The following is a 20559-nucleotide window of genomic DNA, read 5'->3' as shown; positions in this document are numbered from 1 at the left end:
CGAGTCAGAGTCAGATTCCCCTTCACCAAATATTCACCGGATTGATGAAGAGTCAAGGAGGTTTATCCTCTGAGGAACAGGAACACAGTAAGCATGCAGCCAGTCTCTGGAGTTCACTGGCTCGTCATCGTTTGTTCATGTCTGTGCTAATCAAGCCCATCACAGACTGTGACTGTACGGTGTGACGACTCATTATTTGGTGATCTGGTATAATAGTGGGTGTTGTGGGCGGAGTCGGACCGGCGGCAGGTAAACAGCTCATACCTGCAGCAGGTGTGGTTTGGGAGTGGATCATTAGCTGTTGTAAGAATAATAGTTGTGTTGAGACAGGTCTGAGATTTGCTTGTTCCTGGTGACTGTTAAAGCTGCGGAGCTGCTCACACACTCGGACTTTATGTGCGGACTTGACGATGACCGGGCAATATTACCCTTACTGCAAGGTAAAGGTCACATTTATCACCTTTAACACCTTTAACACCTGTTTCACCTTTATCACCTGTTTCACCTGTGCGGCTCTGACAGGAGACGTGTCTGTTAATGTTCACACCGTCAGCAAGTGTCACTTACATAATGTCAGATAAGATCTTTCCTCTGAAGTGGAGGAGAGTTCTCAGCTCAACAAGAAATGCTCACATTTACGACTCTGTAAAATAGTCTTACAAGTAAAACCTATTTATTCAAAATTGTACCAAAGTAACTAAACTAAAAGTATCAGTAGTACTGTGTCAAGTACTCCAGTATGTGTAAAACTCTTATCTTCAAAAGTTAACCTACTTGAGTCAAAGTATCAGTGCTACTCTGTAACACATTCAAATACACACCCAAGTTTCTTCCATTCAAACGTCAAACTCCGGTAGCTGAGGTAAAAGTATCAGTACCACTCTGCAAAGTACTGACAATAAACTTACATTCAATGGTTTAACTGAGTAGAAGTATAATATATACATATAATGATATTTTTAAAAATGGAATACTTCCATTTTCTGTAACTTTACACCTGTAGTCAAATACCTTTTATTTTTTACAGTGTGATTTGTAACTTTGACTAATGATTTTAAATGTGCTAAAAATAGTGACTTGAGACATTAGTTGATGTCTCCTACATTTCCCATGATGCAACTGGACATGTAGTCACCTGGTAGTCACCTGTAGTCTGAGAGGAGACCAGAGGCCTGACCGCTGCCCCCTGGTGGTGGTCATGACCTTTGAACCTTCTGAAAGCTTTTTGACGTGTGACGTGTGTGATGAAGACTGAAAGGTCAGAGGGCACGAGGGGGTCCCTGTGGTCATCACCTAGCCACAGCGCGTGCACGTCGTTACCTCCAGGTCCATGAAGGCAGCGTGTGGTCAGCGTCCTCACTGGCAAACGAACACACACCTGTATGACATCAGAAGTGTACATGTTATTGTGTTATTGTGTTTATGCTGTTGTTGTTGTTTTTGACACATCTGACCAAAAAAAGTGACAGATACGGTGATGAAAAGAAAACAATAGATGAACCCTGATAACATTGTATTCAACAAAACAAAATACAAATAAGTATAAATAAAATACAACTTATTAAATTGTGGGATTTCAAAGGTCCCGATCCCCAGTAATCTGTGTGTGTGTGTGCGCGAGCGTGTGTTTGTGTGCGCCTCAGAGACCTGGCTGCGGTCCAGGGCAACAGCCAATCAGAGAGCGCGGTGTGTGTCAGGAAGTGCGGTGTGTGTCTGTGGATCATCTGCGGTTCACCTGCACGATCCGGAGGAACCAGAGGAACCAGAGGAACACCTGGGAACCGGGGGAAAGCGGAGAATACATGAAGAACATATGAAGAACACGTGAAGAATCGAACCCACGGAGCCGAACTCCACCCAACAAAGTGTCCGAAACCCTCCCCCTCCCCGCCGTGGACAGGCGGGCTGTTCACCTGCTCCAGGAGGAAGTGAAGGAAACACCGCTCTACTGGTTCTAATGGAGTTTAAATAATGCACTGGTTCTAATGGAGTTTAAACAATCCACTGGTTCTAATGGAGTTGAACTCTTCTACTGGTTCTAATGGAGTTTTATGGATTATACTTATTCTAAAGGATGATCATGATCTAATGGGAACTGAAGCGTCATAGTTTGTTCGAACACGGAGGAAACACGAGCTGGAAGATGTCTGTGAACGAGCTGTACACAAAGGTGTGTGTCTGTGTGTGTGTGTGTGTGTGTGTGTGTGTTTGTGTGTGTTTGTGTGTGTTTGTGTTTGTGTGTGTCAGAACAAACCCAGGTTCTAAACTTCCTGTAAATTCTAACTTTATGTCACTCACCTGGTGACGTCAGCGGGTGGCAGGTGACGACGTGTGTCTGACCCGAGCTTCCTCCAGGTGATTGGTTCTGAGTCTCAGTTTAACAGCTGATCGATCACGTGGTGACTTCCCACACGTTGTTGCCCCTGGTTACAGGTGGTTTACTCCAAAATGAAAAAACGTAAACACAACAGTGATCAGCTGATCCAGGTCCAGGTGGTTCTCCAGATCATCTCCTGATGTTCTAGAGAAAGCTCTGTAACATGTCAGAGTGAGTCCATGTGAGAATGAAGCAGGCCAATGTGTGGAAGCTTCTCAGTGAGCGAGTGGACGTGTTGATGAGGTTTCTAACACGTGACGTGAAACTGGAAGAACACAAACATCTCAGGATGAAGAAGAGGAGCTGGACACGTAGAGGATGAAGACATCAACACATACCAGAGGTTTCTGCCTCTTCACACCGACTTCAACCTGTCCTGCGCTCTGATTGGCTGTAGTTGTTGGAGCTTCTTCGAGATATGTTGCTTCTAGAAATGTTGTTGAGGCGACGCCTCTTAAACCAGATCTTTGCAGAGTTCAGTGAGAAGAAATGTGTTGTCAGAGGTTCTGCTTCTAGAAGAGGATGAACGTGCTTTTATAGAACAAACAGTAACCATGAGATTCTGAGATGACAGTTTGTTGTGAAGTTGTGAGGTTGTGTTGTTGTTGTGCTCTGGTTGTTAACTTGTTTCAGACAAAGGGACGAGTGAATCTCTGTCATGTGGGGGAGGGGTCCTCCAGTGTGACTCACTTCAACTGTTAAAGAGAATATTGAAGAGTTTCTGTGAAGCGGCTGCAGGACTCATCATTAATGAGGAACTTAAATCCTCTTCACCTGCTGAGACACATAATCCAGACCGAGGAGGGGGGGGGGGGGGGGGGTCAATCCTGCAGCTCCATCTGGTTTGTGTTGAGTCACAGTCTGTCAGCGCTTTACTTTATCATCAATCTATCTGTTCTTTCTAATCTATTAAGACCCTGCACACTCCCACTCCTCAGAGCAGCCGTGAGTTTATAATAAATACAAATATAGTTATCGTCCCACACGGACAGAGTGTGTGTGTCTGTGGGGGGGGGGGGGTAGTCAGGGTTTGTCAGTTTGCCCCCATCTGTCTTTTAATCAGATAAAGTGGAAGTCGGGTTGTTGTTGGGTGGAGACGGATTTCGTACATGTCACATCTGTGGGTGGGAGGGAGACACTGTTAGAGAGGGGGGGGGTCCCATCAGTAACTGTCCTCAGCTCTAACACCATCACTCATGTGACAGGTGGATGTAGGATGGTGTAACAGGTGTTGACTTCCTGTTGGTCACACCCAGAGTTGCTCAGTGAAACCTGAGACCTCGTCTGTTCAGAGGCTGAACAACAGACAAATCACAGACCGATTATCAATCACAGACCGAGCAGGGATTCTTTTCTCTGAGTCGTCAGATTAAGTTTCAGGAAACTGATCCAGTTTCAGTTTGTCACATCAGGTCCTCATCACACATTCCTGTAGGCATGAGAACCCCCCCGCCACACACACACACACACACACACACACACACCTCATTACCACTTATGTGTGTGACACAGTTACTCTACATGCTAGCGTCATGCTGCACAGTGATTGGTCGGTTTCTGACGTGTCCCAGATAGACACACTGTGTTGAGGTCATGCTGCTACTCAGCTCTACTCTGATTGGCTGCCGAAGAACAAGAATGAACATAAAGATAATTGTTTCATTTTACACTTCACTGAAAACTGGATTTATCACAAAGACTTCGACTTTAAACGATTCTAATAATGAAAATGTTTTCATTACAGAAGTTGTGTAGATGTTGATAGAAGCTCAGATCTTTATTTACCAGTAACACACTGGTTCTTCATGTGGAGTCCTCCAGATAAATGTGATGTTTGTTTTAAACCTCTGAGTTTAACCAGTTCTGTGGAGTACAGGTCTGAACTCTGGACCCAGAACCTGATCCGACCTGATGACGTGTGTTTCAGTTCACCCGGGTCTGGATCCCGGACCCTGAGGATGTGTGGGCGGCGGCAGAGATCACCAGAGATTACAAAGAAGGAGAATCACTTCTTCACCTCAAACGTGAAGATGAAACGGTAAAGCTCACATCAACCTGTTAGAGGGCAAATCTCAATTTAAAACACTATTAAATGTTTGATCCAGGAGGAAATGTTCCACATGGAAACCATGAAAACACCTGTGATGAGGAGATGACTGGGACGTCACAATGAGATACTGATTGTGTATTGATTGGTTCTCCTGGTTCTGCCTCAGCCTCTGGAGTATCCTGTGGGTCCGAAGAGCAACCCTCTCCCTTTCCTCCGGAACCCCGACATCCTGGTCGGAGAGAACGACCTCACGGCTCTCAGCTACCTGCATGAACCTGCAGTGCTGCACAACCTCCGGGTTCGATTCCTGGAGTCCAACCACATCTACACATACTGTGGTCAGTCTCATTGATGGATCTCTGATCAGCTGTCACTCTCATTACCATCGCATACTGTGCATGAAGCTCAGGCTCTGTGTGTGTGTGTGTGTCTGTGTGTGTGTGTGTTCCTCAGGGATTGTTCTGGTGGCCATTAACCCGTATGAGCAGCTGCAGATCTATGGAGAGGAGGTCATTAACGCCTACACTGGACAGAACATGGGCGACATGGACCCACATATATTTGCTGTGGCTGAAGAAGCGTACAAACAGATGTCCAGGTCAGATCTGAAGCTGTTGCTGTTGCGTATTATAAACACATTCAGCAGCAGCAGTAACACTTTACACCCGGTTTGTCGCTGTTGTGTAGTAAAATGTAATGTTTGTGTTGGCTCTGCAGAGACGAGAGGAATCAGTCCATCATTGTGAGCGGAGAATCTGGAGCAGGAAAGACGGTTTCTGCGAAGTACGCCATGCGTTTCTTTGCCACAGTGGGGGGTTCAGCTAATGACACTAACGTGGAGGAGAAGGTCTTGGCCTCCAACCCGATCATGGAGGTGAGTGATGATGAGGATGATGTAACCTCGGGGGGGGCGACATGTTAACAAGTCTCTTCTGTTCCCTTCAGGCCATTGGAAACGCAAAAACCACCCGAAACGACAACAGCAGTCGCTTTGGAAAGTACATTCAGATCGGATTCAATCAACAATACAACATCATCGGAGCCAACATGCGCACGTACCTGCTGGAGAAGTCTCGAGTCGTGTTCCAGGTCAGTCGGATCTGATGTGTTTCACAGGGTTCTGGATGCGGCCTGTTCCTTATTCATCTGTGTGTGTTCATGTTTCACAGGCTGAGGACGAGAGGAACTATCACATCTTCTATCAGCTCTGTGCTTCTGCCAGTTTACCAGAGTTCAAAGACCTCAGCCTCAGTAAGTCCACTCACTACCAATCCTGTCTTCTGTGTAGTGACCAGCAGGGGGCGACTCCACTGGAAGTCCATGAGAAAATGACTCTACTTCTCACTTTATAACGTCAGTAACATTCAGGAGTTTCTGTCTCAGTCTCTAGTTTGAAGTCTTCTTCAAACAGCTGATGATCATTAAGTGAATTATGATCATTTAGAGTCAAACAGACCATAAAGCACCGGATGTGTTGGGGGGGGGGGGGTACCACTGTGTGACTGACACAGTAACATCCAATGGGTGCAGGTGGGCGTGTAGTATCTTCGAGCTCTCAGTCTGGCCCTGCCCTCCTGGTCCTTCAGACATAGATACTTCTGGTTTAAAAAAATCCAAGATGGCGCCGGACATCCTGCTGGTCTGACAGATGGTGTGGACGTGTCTCACCTCCTCTTCCGACCTGACGTCCGGTCGCTCGCTCTGACCGACCACTCGCCTTCGTCCCAGTGAAACCTCCTCGTGTTGTGTCTCTTGCAGAAAGTGCAGAAGACTTCACCTACACGTCGCTAGGGGAGAACATCTTCATCGAGGGAGTGAACGACGCTGAGGACCTCAAGAAGACCAGAGAGGCCTTCACGCTGCTGGGTGAGAGCCGGCCCGAGCTTCATCATCCTCCATCTTCATCCCCATCACTTCTGTGGCTTGAATGTGGACGGGACACATGTGACGATAGAGTCCAACGTCTGTTCAACATCTGTGTGTGTGTGTGTGTGTGTGTGTTTGCAGGTGTGAAGGACAGTAGTCAGAGCAACATTTTCAGAATAATGGCGTCCATCCTTCATCTGGGGAACGTAGAGATCTGCACAGAGAGAGACGGAGAGTCGTGTCGTGTCTCGGTAAGCCCCTCCCCCATGTCGACAACTCACACATGTTTGTCGGTTGTTGCCTCTAAGAGGAGGCGTTGTGTGTTACAGAAGGACGACGCCCACCTGACGCACTTCTGCCGGCTGCTTGGGGTGGAGCTGAAGCAGATGGAGCACTGGCTCTGTCACAGGAAGTTGGCTACGACCTCAGAGACGTACGTGAAGAACATGTCCAGCAAGCAGGCCACCAACGCCCGGGACGCCCTCGCCAAACACATCTACGCCCGCATGTTTGACTGGATCGTGCAACACATCAACAAGTCTCTACACACCACGTCCAAACAGAACTCCTTCATTGGCGTCCTGGACATCTACGGGTACGAAGGACAGACCATAATACTCTGGGCTCTAAACTTACAGTGTCTGGTCACTGGTGTTCTGTCCAACTTTGTTTCTCTAACATCCGGAGGGGAGCGTATCTGGTCATGATCCACTGTGGCTCCTCCCCCAGTCCAACTGATTCATAATCTATCAGCTTCTGTGGAAATCATAGATTGTAAAAAAAGATGGACGACATGTCAGCTCCCAAAGCTTCTCGATCCCCCCCCGGCTGCTGGCTGCAGTAGAGATCCTAAACACCTCCTCCATGTCAGCAGATGGGACATGAATCAAACTAATAGAAAATGAGATGTTCTCTAGATGTTGTAGGTCAAAGGTCGAGGTTTGTGTTTGATCTAAACTGTCTGTGACTCTCTGCAGGTTCGAGACGTTTGAGATCAACAGTTTTGAACAGTTCTGCATCAACTACGCCAACGAGAAGCTTCAGCAGCAGTTTAACTCTGTGAGTGTTCTCCTCCTCTCCTCCTCTCCTCCTCTCCTCCTCTCCTCCTCTCCTCCTCTCCTCCTCTCCTCCTCTCCTCCTCTCCTCCCTGCAGCTGATTGTGTTTGTGTTGTGTTGTGTTTCTGCAGCATGTGTTTAAACTGGAGCAGGAGGAGTACATGAAGGAGCTGATTCCCTGGACTCTGATCGACTTCTATGATAATCAGCCGTGTATCGACCTGATCGAGGCTCGACTCGGCATCCTGGACCTGCTGGACGAGGAGTGTAAGGTAGGAAGACTCCCCCCCCCCCCCACCTCCTCCTCCCCCTCCTCCTCCTCCTTAACGAACGTTGTTTTATCTTCTGCTCGTTGTCACGTTTCAGGTTCCGAAGGGAACCGACGTGAACTGGGCTCAGAAGCTCTTCCAGCAGCACTCAAGCAAAGATCAGTTTCAGAAACCTCGTATGTCCAACACGTCCTTCATCATCATCCACTTCGCTGACAAGGTGAGCTCAGGACGCCCCCCCCCTCCCAGCACAAAGATCCGTTCATTGAGAAAATAATTTGAACGCGTTCATGAGACAACACAAGACGACAGATGAGCTGATGATGTCATTTCCTTTTTGGACAGGTGGAGTACCAGTGTGAAGGTTTTCTGGAGAAGAACCGAGACACGGTGTACGAGGAGCAGATCAACATCCTGAAGGCCAGCCAGGTAAAGTCAGAGAAGTCTAAATGAAGTGGATTTAAACTAATCTGACGCTGCCTTCAATCTGTATGACATGTTGTCGCCGCCTCTTCTTGCAGCTTCAGCTCGTAGCAGATCTGTTTCACGAGAAAGACGATGCCCCCCCCTCAAAGAACTCCAGGGTGAACGTCCGTGCAGCCAAGCCGAGTCCTCGAGGGCCCAACAAAGATCACAGGAAGACGGTGGGACACCAGGTGAGCTGACCGCTGCAGGCCCGTCCCCGAGGACGTCTCCTCCCTGTTACTCATGTGTTTGTGTTGGTCCAGTTCCGCAGCTCCCTTCATCTTCTCATGGAGACTCTGAACGCCACGACGCCTCACTACGTCCGCTGCATCAAACCCAACGACTTCAAAGAGGCCTTCTCGTGAGTCCACCATTTATCTCCTCTGAGGTCAAAGGTTAATGATTGAAGGGTTCAGGACAGACATGTACTTTCAGCCACAGACTGGAAATAAAGATGGAAACCACATCTCCACTTCCTCCAGACATGAAGCTCAAATTTTCCGGATACGAACGCTGCCATCTTGAGCCGCGGCACTTGACCAATCAGGAGACAGCCTCGGCTGTCAATCATGACGTCACAGACATTTCTTATATCATCAACTAACTAATTACAACAACACTGATGAAACATGAAAACTGATACGTACAACACAGAAAAACTTAAAAGCAAACACCTCATCTGTAATGATGAAATATATATAATAAGTAAGTGATAAATGTGTAATAGTAAAATGATAATTGATAAGTATTGATCAGTGACAGAGCTGCAGCTCGTGGTTCTTCTGACTCACTGGATGTTTTCAGCCTGTTCAGATAAACGCTGCTTTGTTCTCGACCTCCTGACGTCTCCGTCACGTTAATTAGATGAAGTCACATGTTCCAGACTCAGGTTCACTCTAACGTCTCTTCACTCCTCCGGCTGTCATCCGTCAGGCTGTCGGTGCCGTGTGTGTGTATGTGTGTGTGTGTTTGTGCGATGCCGCAAAAAAGGAAGAGGAGGTGGGACTTCACCTACAAACCAAAGGTCCACTGTGGTTCCAGGTGATTTAACGTGTTTCCTGTTTGTTGCTGCAGGTTCGACTCGAGCAGAGCGGTGCAGCAGCTCCGAGCCTGTGGCGTTCTGGAGACGATCCGGATCAGTGCGGCCGGATACCCGTCCAGGTGAGTCCACGCTGTACAGGCTGATCTCAGGTCTGTGTTTCTGCTTCAGGAGCAGCGACATCTTGTTGTTGTTGTTATTGTTTGTTCTCTCTGCAGCTCGTTCTCCTCTCAGCGTTTTTCTCCTGAGTCAGTGTGAAATCTAATAATCTGAGTTCCTGTGTGACAGCAAGAGAAACAACAAGTCACATAACTAACACATGTTTGGATTCAATAGTGTTTGAGATTCAAATGTCAAAGATTCTAAATCTGAAGTTTGACTTTGGTTTAAATATATTAAAATACATTATCATCATTAAACAGGATTTTATTTACATGTTTAAGATTTGATTATGAACCATCAGAAATATGTGTAGGATTCACTCACATAATTTAACTTTAAAATATTTCTTCTTGTGGTTCTGGAAAATAATTCAGTTTATTTACAACAAGTGACAGTGATGGAAGCAGTTATCAGTTTTTATTTTGAAGAGATGATCGTGTGTGACTTCCTGTTTGCAGGTGGACGTATCCTGATTTCTTCAGCAGGTATCGAGTGTTGATGAAGAAATCTGACATGACGTCATCTGATAAGAAGCTCGTCTGTAAAAACCTGCTGGCGACGCTGATCAAGGTCAGAACACGTTTAATCCACGACAGGGTCAGTGATTAGGTCAGTGATCAGATCGGTGATCAGGTCGGTGATCAGGTCTGTGATCAGGTCGGTGATCAGGTCTGTGATCAGGTCAGTGATTAGGTCAGTGATCAGATCGGTGATCAGGTCGGTGATCAGGTCTGTGATCAGGTCGGTGATCAGGTCGGTGATCAGGTCGGTGATCAGGTCGGTGATCAGGTCTGTGATCAGGTCGGTGATCAGGTCGGTGATCAGGTCGGTGATCAGGTCTGTGATCAGGTCGGTGATCAGATCAGTGATCAGGTCTGTGATCAGGTCTGTGATCAGATCGGGGATCAGGTCGGTGATCAGGTCTGTGATCAGGTCGGTGATCAGGTCTGTGATCAGGTCGGTGATCAGGTCGGTGATCAGGTCGGTGATCAGGTCGGTGATCAGGTCTGTGATCAAGTCTGTGATCAGGTCTGTGATCAGGTCAGTGATCAGGTCTGTGATCAGGTCGGTGATCAGATCGGTGATCAGGTCTGTGATCAGGTCGGTGATCAGGTCGGTGATCAGATCGGTGATCAGGTCGGTGATCAGATCGGTGATCAGGTCGGTGATCAGGTCAGTGATCGGGTCAGTGATCAGATCAGTGATCGGGTCTGTGATCAGGTCAGTGATCAGGTCAGTGATCAGGTCAGTGATCAGATCAGTGATCAGGTCAGTGATCAGGTCAGTGATCAGGTCGGTGATCAGGTCAGTGATCAGATGAATGGTCTGTTTTCCTCGTGTCTCAGGAGCCGGACATGTTCCAGTTTGGAAAGACGAAGATCTTCTTCCGGGCGGGGCAGGTGGCGTACCTGGAGAAGCTCCGTGCTGATAGGTTCCGATCGGCGTGCATCAAGATCCAGAAGACGGTTCGCGGCTGGCTGCAGAGAATCCGATACCGAAAGATCCGCAAGATGGCCGTCACTCTGCAGAGATATGGCCGAGGTTACCTGGCCCGCAGGTCAGTGTCCTGCAGGACGATATCGTCTGTGATGAACATGAAGCAGGTGAAAGTGTGCGTCTCATCTTCCGGTCGTTGTTTCTCCTCAGGTACGCCGAGTACCTGCGTCTGACTCGAGCAGCACTCGTCTGTCAGAAGCAGTATCGGATGGTGAGAGACCGACGGGCCTACCTGAGGGTGAGGAAGGCGGTGGTCACCATCCAGGCCTACGCTAAAGGGATGTTCACACGCAGGATCTACTGGGAGGTAAGAACACACCTGGTGTTGTTGAGCTCTGCACTGTGTTTGTGATGGTGAGACGTGAGGAGGACTCTGTAGTTCTGATCTGTGCACGCCCTCCTCTCCTGCTCTGCTCCTCAGTTCCTCCTGCATCACAAGGCCATGATCATCCAGAAGAGCGTCCGGGGCTGGTTGCAGAGGAAGAAGTTCCAACGTGCACGGAACGCTGCCATCACCATCCAGTGTGGGTTCAGACGCGTGCAAGCCAAGAAACGACTCAAGGAGCGGAAGATCGAAGCTCGATCCGCCCAACATCTGAAGAACCTCAACTCAGGGATGGAGAACAAGATCGTCCAGCTGCAGAGGAAGATAGACGACCAGGTATAGAGCTGCACTCATCATGTAGAACCAGGGTGCACCTGTCGCTCTACTGGTACAGCTGCTCATACACAACTTCATCTTTTCCTGTTTCAGTCTAAAGATTTAAAAACTCAGAACGAGCAGCTGCAGTCGGTGAACGTCAGTATGGAATCGGAGGTGATCAAACTGCGGAAGGAGCTGGAGCAGGTCCGGGGTCCGCGTGGCGAAGGAGGTCAGCTGACGTCCCTGCAGGCCGAGCTGGAGAAGCTGAGGGCGGAGCTTCAGGAGGCGCACGCTGTCAGGAAGAAAATGGAGGAGGAGCACGGCAGCGAGAAAATGACCCTGGAACAGGTGAGTGTGAAGTCTGTCCGATCACTGACGAGTTCGAGTCACTTCCTGTGATGATGTCACTGATGATGTAAGTTATGTCCTTTCCCCTCCGTGACCTCAGAGGGTGGAGGAGCTGGAGAAAGAAAACTCTCTGCTGAAGAGTGAGAAAGAGGAAATGAACCAGAAGATCCTCCAGCAGACGAAGAACTCCCAAGGTGAGACCTTAGCTCCTCCGTGCTGCTGCTGCCCCCTGCTGGCCTCTCTCCACATTGTTTACTAACCTGGAAACCACAGGGCTCTGGAGTCAGATTGATGTAATGCACTACTTTACCACTAGATGTCAATGAAGTGGTGAAGTCTGAACACTGAAGCTCGACGACAGGAGGTGGAACTGGGTCACTGATCCTGTGTTTGTGTGTGTGTGTGTGTCTGTGTGTCCGTGTGTGTGTGTGTGTGTTTGTGTGTCTGTGTGTGTTTCAGACATCAGCAGCAGTGTGTCTCAGACAGAAGCGTCTCTTCAGAAGGAGCTGGACGCAGAGAGGCAGAGATACCAGAACCTCCTCAAAGAGATTTCCAGAGTGGAGCAGAAATACGAGAACCTGAAGGAGGAGGTGTCTCTCACCAAGGTGAGCGCTCACCTGCCTTTAGGGCGGAGATACTCCCGCCCTAGTGGCCGGAGGTGTTATGTTTTCAGGTTTTCCGTCTCATTCTTTGTGAAGGCGATATCCCAAGAACAACTTGAGGAGAGTTCGTCAACTTTGGGTTTAGGGTTCAAACTTATTAGATTTTTGTGGTCTAAGGTTAAAGGTCATCGCAGCCCTGAGTCAAGTAATGACAGCTGCTGCATTAGAACAACAGGATTCATAGGTTCATATTTACCAAGGTCACTGTCACTACTCCAGCTTTGTAACGTAGCTTCAGGAGTTGGGAGCCACCATCGCCCCCTGCAGGCAGATGTCATCATTGGGTCACGGAAGTTAATTTACTATAAAGATGTTTATTGACACATACAGCCAGGATTTAAAAATCGCTTCACTCTCCCATCCTCCTCCAGTTCGTGCCCGGCCACACGAGGAACCCGTCCAATCTGAGCAGCCTGGAGTCGGACTCGAACTACCCGTCAGTGTCCACGTCGGAGGTGGGCGACACAGAGGACTCTGTCCAGCTGGTGGAGGTGAGGCTGTGAGGAAACGAGTCAGAACATGACGATCACGTTTAAATCATCTGACCAGGAGGAGAATTCATCTTTTCAGATTCAGACCTCAAGTCTTTCACGTTAGTTTCCTGTTTGTTGTAAGAACAAGGACGGAGGTGTAGATGTGACACATGAAGGAAGAGGATTGGATCAGACAGTGAACGTGTGGATCTGCTGGTTGGTTTTCAGGAGATGGGCGTGGAGAAAGCTGCGATGGACATCAGTCTGTTCATGAAGCTGCAGAAACGAGTGCGAGAGCTGGAGCAGGAGAGGAAGAGGCTGCAGACCAGCGTGGACAAGATGGAGGAGCTCGCCAAGCACAGGGTGACGACTCTAATCAAAGGTTAATGAATCTTCTGATAGTCCCAGGACGTTTCACTGACCGGTTTGTTTCTGTTGTAGAGCTCTGAGCCGAGGAGTCCCACGTCTGAGCTGGAAACTGCAGATCTGGCCTACAATAACCTGAAGGTACGAAACTGAAGCACACGTTAAGAACACGTTTAAATCATCTGCTCGTCTGAAGGAAATGACAGAAAGTGATGGAAGTTGAATCAAATGATGGATATAATCTGTCTCTGCAGAGAGAGGAGCTGGAGTCAGAGAACAAGAAGCTGAAGAACGACCTCAACGACCTGAGGAAGAGCATCTCTGAGCGAGCAGCTCAAAACAACTCGTCCAATGAGCTGCAGGACGGCTACAACCTGCTGCTGAGTCAGCTCAAAGCAGCCAATGACGAGCTGGACGCCCGCAAAGACGAGATGCTCATCCTCAGGTCTCAGATCGTCAAGAACGCTCAGCTCCTGGAGAAGAACCAACAAGTTGTGAGTTTTACAAAAATGTGTTGACACGAACCTCAAACAAATCTGTCAGAGAGGAAAACGTGACTGTGTGATAACTTCAGGTCTTGAAACTCATTTTACATCTATTCTAATTCCATTTCCAGAAAAAGATCCTGAACAAAGAGTAAAGAGAAGCGTCTCTAGCCATGAGCCCTGTTGGACACCAGAGTCATGTTGTAGATGTCTTCAGTCACTCTCTGTGTTTCCTGTGTTTCAGCAGCAAAGTAATAATGTTCCAGAGGTTCCAGAGGTTCCAGAGGTTCCAGAGGTTCCAGAGGTCACTGGGGTTACTGGGGTTCCAGAGGTTACTGAGGTTACTGAGGTTCCCGAGGACAAGGAAGAGGCCCTCAGAGCGTATCAGGGGCTGACTGAGTCTAAGAGGTCAGTGACATCATCATGGTTTTCCCGCTCAGCAGGACTCACCTGTCCATCAGTGTTTGTGTCCTGTCGTCCTCGGACTTGTGATGTTCACACCACAGCTGTCGGTCGACTTAGTAACGCAGGTCCCTCACATGCACCTTGTGTCATGGAAGTGGGCGGGCCTGATGTTTGGCACTAGTGCAAATTTCATAACAACAACCAATCACAGTTCCCCGTTGGTTTTATTTTTTCTTTTATACTGTTTTCTACTTTGTATCTCACAATCTGTTGTTTCATCTTCTTCCATCTGTCTCTGTCTCTTTGTGTCTTTGTCTCTCTGGTTCTTTGGTTCTTTGTCTCTCTGTCTCTTTGTCTCTCTGTCTCTTTGTCTCTCTGGTTCTCTGTCTCTCTGGTTCTCTGTCTCTTTGTCTCTCTGCCTGTCCTCTGTCTGGTGGACACCAGTATCCAGCAGGACTGGTGTTATCTGAATGAAGATGGAGAACTGGGTTTGGCTTATCAAGGCCTCAAACAAGTTGCCAGGTTTCTGTCTTCTCACTTTTTTATCTTCTTCTTTTTACCAAACTGTCGATTGAGCTGAGCCTTTGAGTCTTTGAGTCTTTGAGTCTTTGAGTCGTTGCCCTCTGACTCTGCTGTCACGCAGGACGGACACACAGTGCTCTCAAACACTTTGTGTTGTGTGAAACCTGTTCTCTTAGGCAGGTGAAGGTACCTGTGCTGTGTATGCACCATAATACCACCTTAAATCAGGAATACCACCTTAAAAACGCACCTTAAGACTTAATACCCATGTCTCAATATGTGATGTTCACACGTTGACCTCCTGCTGCTCCTCCTTGTCCTCCTGGTCCCTCCAGGCTGTTGGAGGCCCAGCTGCAGACTCAGTCCAGGCAGCACAAAGACGAACTGGAGGCTCTTCACACTCAGATCGAGCTGCTGAAAGCCGACATCGAGAAGAAGCAGGAGATCCTCAACTACACCATGTCCCTGTCCCCGGAGGCCCAGGTGGAGTACAGCGTCCAGCAGGAGATCACACGACTCACCAACGACAACCTGGTGAGAAAACCAGTCACAACACGAGAGGACTGAAACGTTTTGGGTTTTTCTGATGTCTAATTTCTGTATTTCCTGTTTCCTGCAGGACCTCAAGGAACTGGTGGAGAAACAGGAGAAGAACGAGAGGAAACTGAAGAAGCAGCTCAGGATCTACATGAAGAAGGTCCAGGAGCTCGAGGGTGAGAGGAGAAGACGGACATGCAGCTGATCATCTGACTCTGATTCAGATTCACGTCTCACGTCCCATGTCTCTGTCTCATGTCTCAGTCTCTGTCTCTGTCTCTGTCTCTGTCTCTGTCTCTGTCTCTGTCTCTGTCTCTGTCTCATGGCTCTGTCTCTGTCTCTGTCTCTGTCTCATGTCTCATGTCTCTGTCTCATGTCTCTGTCTCATGTCTCATGTCTCTGTCTCATGTCTCTGTCTCATGTCTCTGTCTCATGTCTCTGTCTCTGTCTCTGTCTCATGTCTCTGTCTCTGTCTCATGTCTCTGTCTCTGTCTCTGTCTCATGTCTCATGTCTCTGTCTCATGTCTCATGTCTCATGTCTCTGTCTCTGTCTCTGTCACAGCGTCTCAGGCTGCAGCTCTGAGCAGCAGATCCCGACCCGAGCTGAGTCGGCAGGTGACCGTCCAGAGGAAGGAGAAGGACTTCGAGGGCATGTTGGAGTACTACAAGGAGGATGAAGCTCTGCTGGCCAAGACTCTGATCACAGGTATCTTCATGAAGCTGGTTGGAGGTCGTAGCAGCATCAGTCTCAGTGGAGCCATCCAACCCTCTGTTGTCTGCATCCAACATCCAACATTTAAAATCGTGTCAGTCGCCCTCGAATTCTTTGCCATGTGTTTGCATGAAGTGAAAAACGTTGTTATGGTTATAGACATGAAGCCCAGCGCGGTGTCGGGGACCGTCCCCTGCCTGCCGGCGTACATCCTCTTCATGTGCATCCGCCACGCCGACTACATCAACGACGACGACAAGGTGGAGTCTCTGCTCACCTCCTCCATCAACTCCATCAAGAAGGTCCTCAAGGTGCGAGTCAGTCCTCCACGCTCCTCTCCAACCGGCCTGTTCTGTGGTTTTGATATATATTTAAAGTATTTTCTTTTGTTTGTAGAAGAACAGCGATGACTTTGAGACGACGTCCTTCTGGCTGGCCAACACCAGTCGCCTGCTCCACTGCCTGAAGCAGTACAGCGGGGACGAGGTCTTCATGACGCAGAACTCGCCCAAACAGAACGAGCACTGTCTGAAGAACTTTGACCTGGCGGAGTACAGACAGGTGCTGAGCGACCTCTCCATCCAGATCTACCAGCAGCTCATCAAAGTGGCAGAAGGCATCATACAGCCCATGATCGGTGAGGTTCACAGCTGTTCACCTTTTCTCTCTGCCACACTGTGAAACCCCTGAAGTCTCCGTTCAGGACGTCCACCAGTGGGAGGCCTGGGACAACCGACGGGTACACCTGGGGCACTGGTGATAACTGGTTGCACAGACGCAGTTTGTAGCTTGTTTTTTCAGCAGGACATTTAATGAACCGGGCCCCGGGTCCGTCTCTCTGCTGTCCCCAGTGTCAGCCATGTTGGAGAGTGAGAGCATCCCCAGCCTGGCGGGCGTGAAGCCGATGGGCTACAGGAACCGTTCGTCCAGCATGGACACCGACGCCGGCGGCCCCAGCAGCTACACTCTGGAGGCCCTCATCCGGCAGCTGGGACAGTTTCACAGCATCATGAGTGACCACGGTCTGGACCCGGAGATCGTGGGTCAGGTGGTCCGACAGCTGTTCCACTGCATCAACGCTGTCACGCTCAACAACCTGCTGCTACGCAAAGACGTCTGCTCCTGGAGCACGGGCATGCAGCTCAGGTACCGACAGCCGGGACAACGACAGTGTCTGATTGGACCTGATTCCACACAGTTTGAGTGATTGTCTCTGTGTCTCTGTGTCTTTGTGTCTTTGTATCCCTGCGTCTCCAGATACAACACCAGTCAGCTGGAGGAGTGGCTCCGGGGAAACAACTTGTATCAGAGTAAAGCTGCAGTGATTCTGGAGCCGGTCATCCAGGCCGCTCAGCTGCTGCAGGTGAAGAAGAAGACGTCTCAGGACGCCGAGGCCATCTGCTCGCTCTGCATCGCCCTCACCACACAGCAGGTCTGGTCACATGACACACACATCACATGTCCCCGCGTCATGAGACGAGGCTGACGTGAGGTTCTGTCTTCTGCAGATTGTGAAAGTCCTGAACCTCTACACGCCACTGAACGAGTTTGAGGAACGAGTCACGGTGTCGTTCATCAGAGACATTCAGGTGAGAGTCCGAGCTGCTGTGAGCCTCTGTCCCTGAAGGTCTCTGTTCCCCTGCTGTCTGACACGTCCTGATCATAACATGAATTCTGTCCTGCTGACGTGACGTCGTAGATGTACGCTCGTGCATTGTAAGCGTGACGTGAGGAGGTGAATTCACCTGCTGGACACATGTAGAGATTCAGTCCAGTTGTTTCTCCTCAGTGTCAGTTTGAATCATTTATATACTTATATACTTATATACATGTATTCTGGAGCTCTCTACATGTGTCATTCATAGAGGTATACAAATCAATCGTTGACTCAGTGTTAAACACGTGACTCTGATAAGATATAAGATTCTTTTCAGATGTCAGGACAGACGATGTGTTTACTGTCTCCTGTGTCTTCATGTGTCCAGAGTCGTCTCCAGGTGAGGAACGATCCTCCTCAGCTCCTGATCGACACCAAGCACACCTTCCCCGTCCTCTTCCCGTACACGCCCTCCGCCCTCAGCCTGGAGACGCTGCACATCCCGGCCTCGCTCGGCCTCGAGTTCCTGGTCAGAGTCTGAAGTGTCAGAGACATCCAGGACGGACGGACCACGCCACGGACACACAGACACGGTCCTTACTGTGTCTGTCGACCTGAGAGGATTCATTGGGTCACTTCTGACTTCCTGTTTGACGTTGAACAGTAAAAACGTCCTTTATTCACTCAGCATCTGTCAGATCTGACGTCTGTCCTCCAGCAGAGAGCAGCTGCTGTCTGTCTCCATGTGTCGTCTCCGTCTCCAGACGAGCGTGAGGAACAGGAAGTGTCCTGGAGGATAAGGAAGGTCAGAGGTCGGAGAAACGATGTTTCAGGATCCACAAATAAAAATCCCCTCACTGATGACTCTGAGTGAACATCAGTAACATTTATCTTCATGTCGTCTCAGCTTCTGGAATTATTCACGTTCCTGAAGTTCCTCCTCAGGTGATCTGATTCTTTAGATTTATTATAATCTTTTCTTGTGCCTTTAACTTTTGAAGATTCACCATCAGTGACTTTTCAGCTTCTGTTTAGAAAAATGATAATTGTGATATAAACGTGATGCAATAGATCCGAACATGTTTTTCTGACTAAATGTGCTGAACGACAGAAGAAAAAGAGACAGAACGAAATCTTTCACTAAATATCACAACGACGACAAGTTTAAATGTGCAACAGCTTCCTCAGGTGATGTTATGAACTTTATATAAGTTCAAATGTAAAGAAGTAAAATAAGTCGAGTTCTACTCAGTGGATCATGAAACAGTTTCTCTGAAGATCGAGCTGCTTTTTAAAACTAGAAATTAAAATCAATCAGACTCTTTTTCTTGCTCAGGTCGTGTTCAGCTGTTTGTTCACAGATGAATCCAGTCTTCCATTTATTTGAATATTGTTTTCTGCTCTGTTGAATTAATTTTTTTATTTTTGTGGGAAATAATTTTACTGACGTTTCTCTTCTCTCGGCTCATTTAACGTTTCTATCTGTGATTTATACAAAGATTTTTCCATATTTGTAATGACGCTAATTTATCACTTAAGTAGAGGAAACAAATATGTAGTGCTGCCCCCTGCTGTCTGAGGAAAGACTGCGCTTGTCTGCCGTGCCATTATCGATGATCAACACGTCTGATTGTCTTTTACACTAAACTGTTGAAGAAGAAAAAGTTTGTTATTATTGAATTCTGTAGAGCTTGTTTAAGAATTGACGTAATGATGAAGTTAATAAATGGTGGAAATATAAAAAATGTATCTTTAATAATCAGAAATGTATTTTTCACAGCATTCAAATCTTCAGAAACATTTCAGTTGTGTTTGATGTTAGCATCTGTTGCCAGTCGTTGTTGTTATCAATGTTTGGTTATCAAGAAATATAAAATGTCATGATAATCAATAATAATCAAATATTTTAACACTGAAAGATGATTCACATCATAGTAAAGAATCTGAACAATTTAATGAAAATTTGATTAATATTGCTACAATGGTTACATGAGTGAACATTAAGTATTAAGAATTCTCACACACACACACCTGCAGCTGTGTGAACCTAGTGCAGAGTTATTTCCCACAGCAGCTGTGTGTGTGTGTGTGGGTGTGTGTGGGTGTGTGTGTGTGTGTGTGCGTGTGTGTGTATGTGTGTGTGTGTTTGTGTGTGTGTGTGTGTGTGTGTGTGTCAGTTGTTCCAGATGTTTGTGAGTGGCTCCGTGGTTTACCTGTCACTCAGGTGACACTGATGAATTCAGGAATTTTTCCCACATGTCACTGACAGACACACACTCACACACTCACACGCACACACACATACTGTAAACACTCACTGCTGCAACAAGCATGGACTCATCCACCACTGAAAGTAGTCCCCCTTATCACACTGTCCTCTTTTTCAGCCTCTGTCTCAAACACATGATTTTAGCTCCTGTCTCTTTAAGAAAGCCCACTCTCCTCTGATTGGACAGCTGGTCCACTCTGTTGTGATTGGTCAACCGCCTCCAACGTGTGGAGGACATGTCGGCCTGTCAGGAGACGTGTCAGACTCCCTGCTGTAGACACGCATGTACTTAGATTTTTGGTTTGTTTGGTCCATGTCCCATCTTCTAACATGGAGGAGGCAGAGTTAATGAGCTGTACTGCAGCCAGACACCAGGGGGCGATCGTGGTCAAGATTTGTCTTCTTTTTGGGGAGCTGTTATAAAAGCTGCTGGTCCTGGTTACAGAGGATGAACCAGGAGCTGATCTGAAGCTGCTCGTCCTGTTTTCAGAGGATGAAGTCAAACGGAGGAAGAGGATGTGGTGACGAGTCATTTCTGAACAAGTTAAACAACAACAAGTTGTTTGCACGCCGTGCAGCACAAAGTGTCGACACAAACCTGGAGCAGGAAGCAGCGTCTGATTTAAAATATGGTTTGAAGCAAACACATGAACTCTTTTACATGTATGTGTTTTAAATGTTTATGTTGATATGAACAGCTGCTCAACACGGACACATGTTCACTGAACATTCTCTCTTATAATGTTACACATATAAAAC

At 47.9% G+C, this 20559-nt stretch overlaps 1 protein-coding gene across 2 annotated transcripts; it reads left to right on the top strand.

The window, feature by feature from the left end:
- Positions 1-327: 327 nt before the first annotated feature.
- Positions 328-19362, top strand: myo5b (myosin VB). Of its 2 annotated transcripts, none has more exons than XM_062412832.1 (38): positions 328-440; positions 4305-4415; positions 4594-4765; positions 4881-5025; positions 5145-5301; positions 5373-5516; positions 5597-5678; positions 6186-6293; positions 6435-6544; positions 6623-6888; positions 7271-7352; positions 7481-7621; positions 7716-7838; positions 7964-8047; positions 8140-8274; positions 8347-8444; positions 9158-9244; positions 9743-9854; positions 10631-10842; positions 10932-11088; positions 11203-11442; positions 11536-11772; positions 11873-11966; positions 12232-12377; positions 12806-12925; positions 13136-13270; positions 13349-13414; positions 13528-13767; positions 14003-14166; positions 15021-15219; positions 15305-15398; positions 15785-15928; positions 16094-16245; positions 16331-16571; positions 16786-17080; positions 17192-17366; positions 17443-17523; positions 17920-19362. In XM_062412832.1, exons 1-38 carry the CDS (start codon positions 411-413, stop codon positions 18070-18072), a joined length of 5532 nt encoding a protein of 1843 aa, XP_062268816.1. In that variant the 5' UTR covers positions 328-410; the 3' UTR covers positions 18073-19362. The 2 variants fall into 2 exon arrangements, with proteins under 2 accessions (XP_062268816.1, XP_062268817.1); XM_062412833.1 differs by lacking the exon at positions 328-440 and adding an exon at positions 1829-2170.
- Positions 19363-20559: the final 1197 nt, after the last annotated feature.

This window comes from Platichthys flesus, chromosome 19 (genome assembly GCF_949316205.1).
Source record: "Platichthys flesus chromosome 19, fPlaFle2.1, whole genome shotgun sequence".
Classification (NCBI taxonomy): domain Eukaryota; kingdom Metazoa; phylum Chordata; class Actinopteri; order Pleuronectiformes; family Pleuronectidae; genus Platichthys; species Platichthys flesus.
The sequence above is the reverse complement of the archived record's forward strand: the minus strand, read 5'-3'. Positions and strand labels throughout refer to the sequence as shown.

Bases quoted from the DNA above. Each gene is read 5' to 3' on its own strand.
- myo5b (XM_062412832.1), top strand. From the start codon at position 411: ATGACCGGGCAATATTACCCTTACTGCAAG. The intron at 10,843-10,931 runs GTCAGTGTCCTG...GTTTCTCCTCAG, and splicing joins CGAGGTTACCTGGCCCGCAG to GTACGCCGAGTACCTGCGTC. The intron at 17,524-17,919 runs GTGAGAGTCCGA...TCATGTGTCCAG, and splicing joins CGTTCATCAGAGACATTCAG to AGTCGTCTCCAGGTGAGGAA.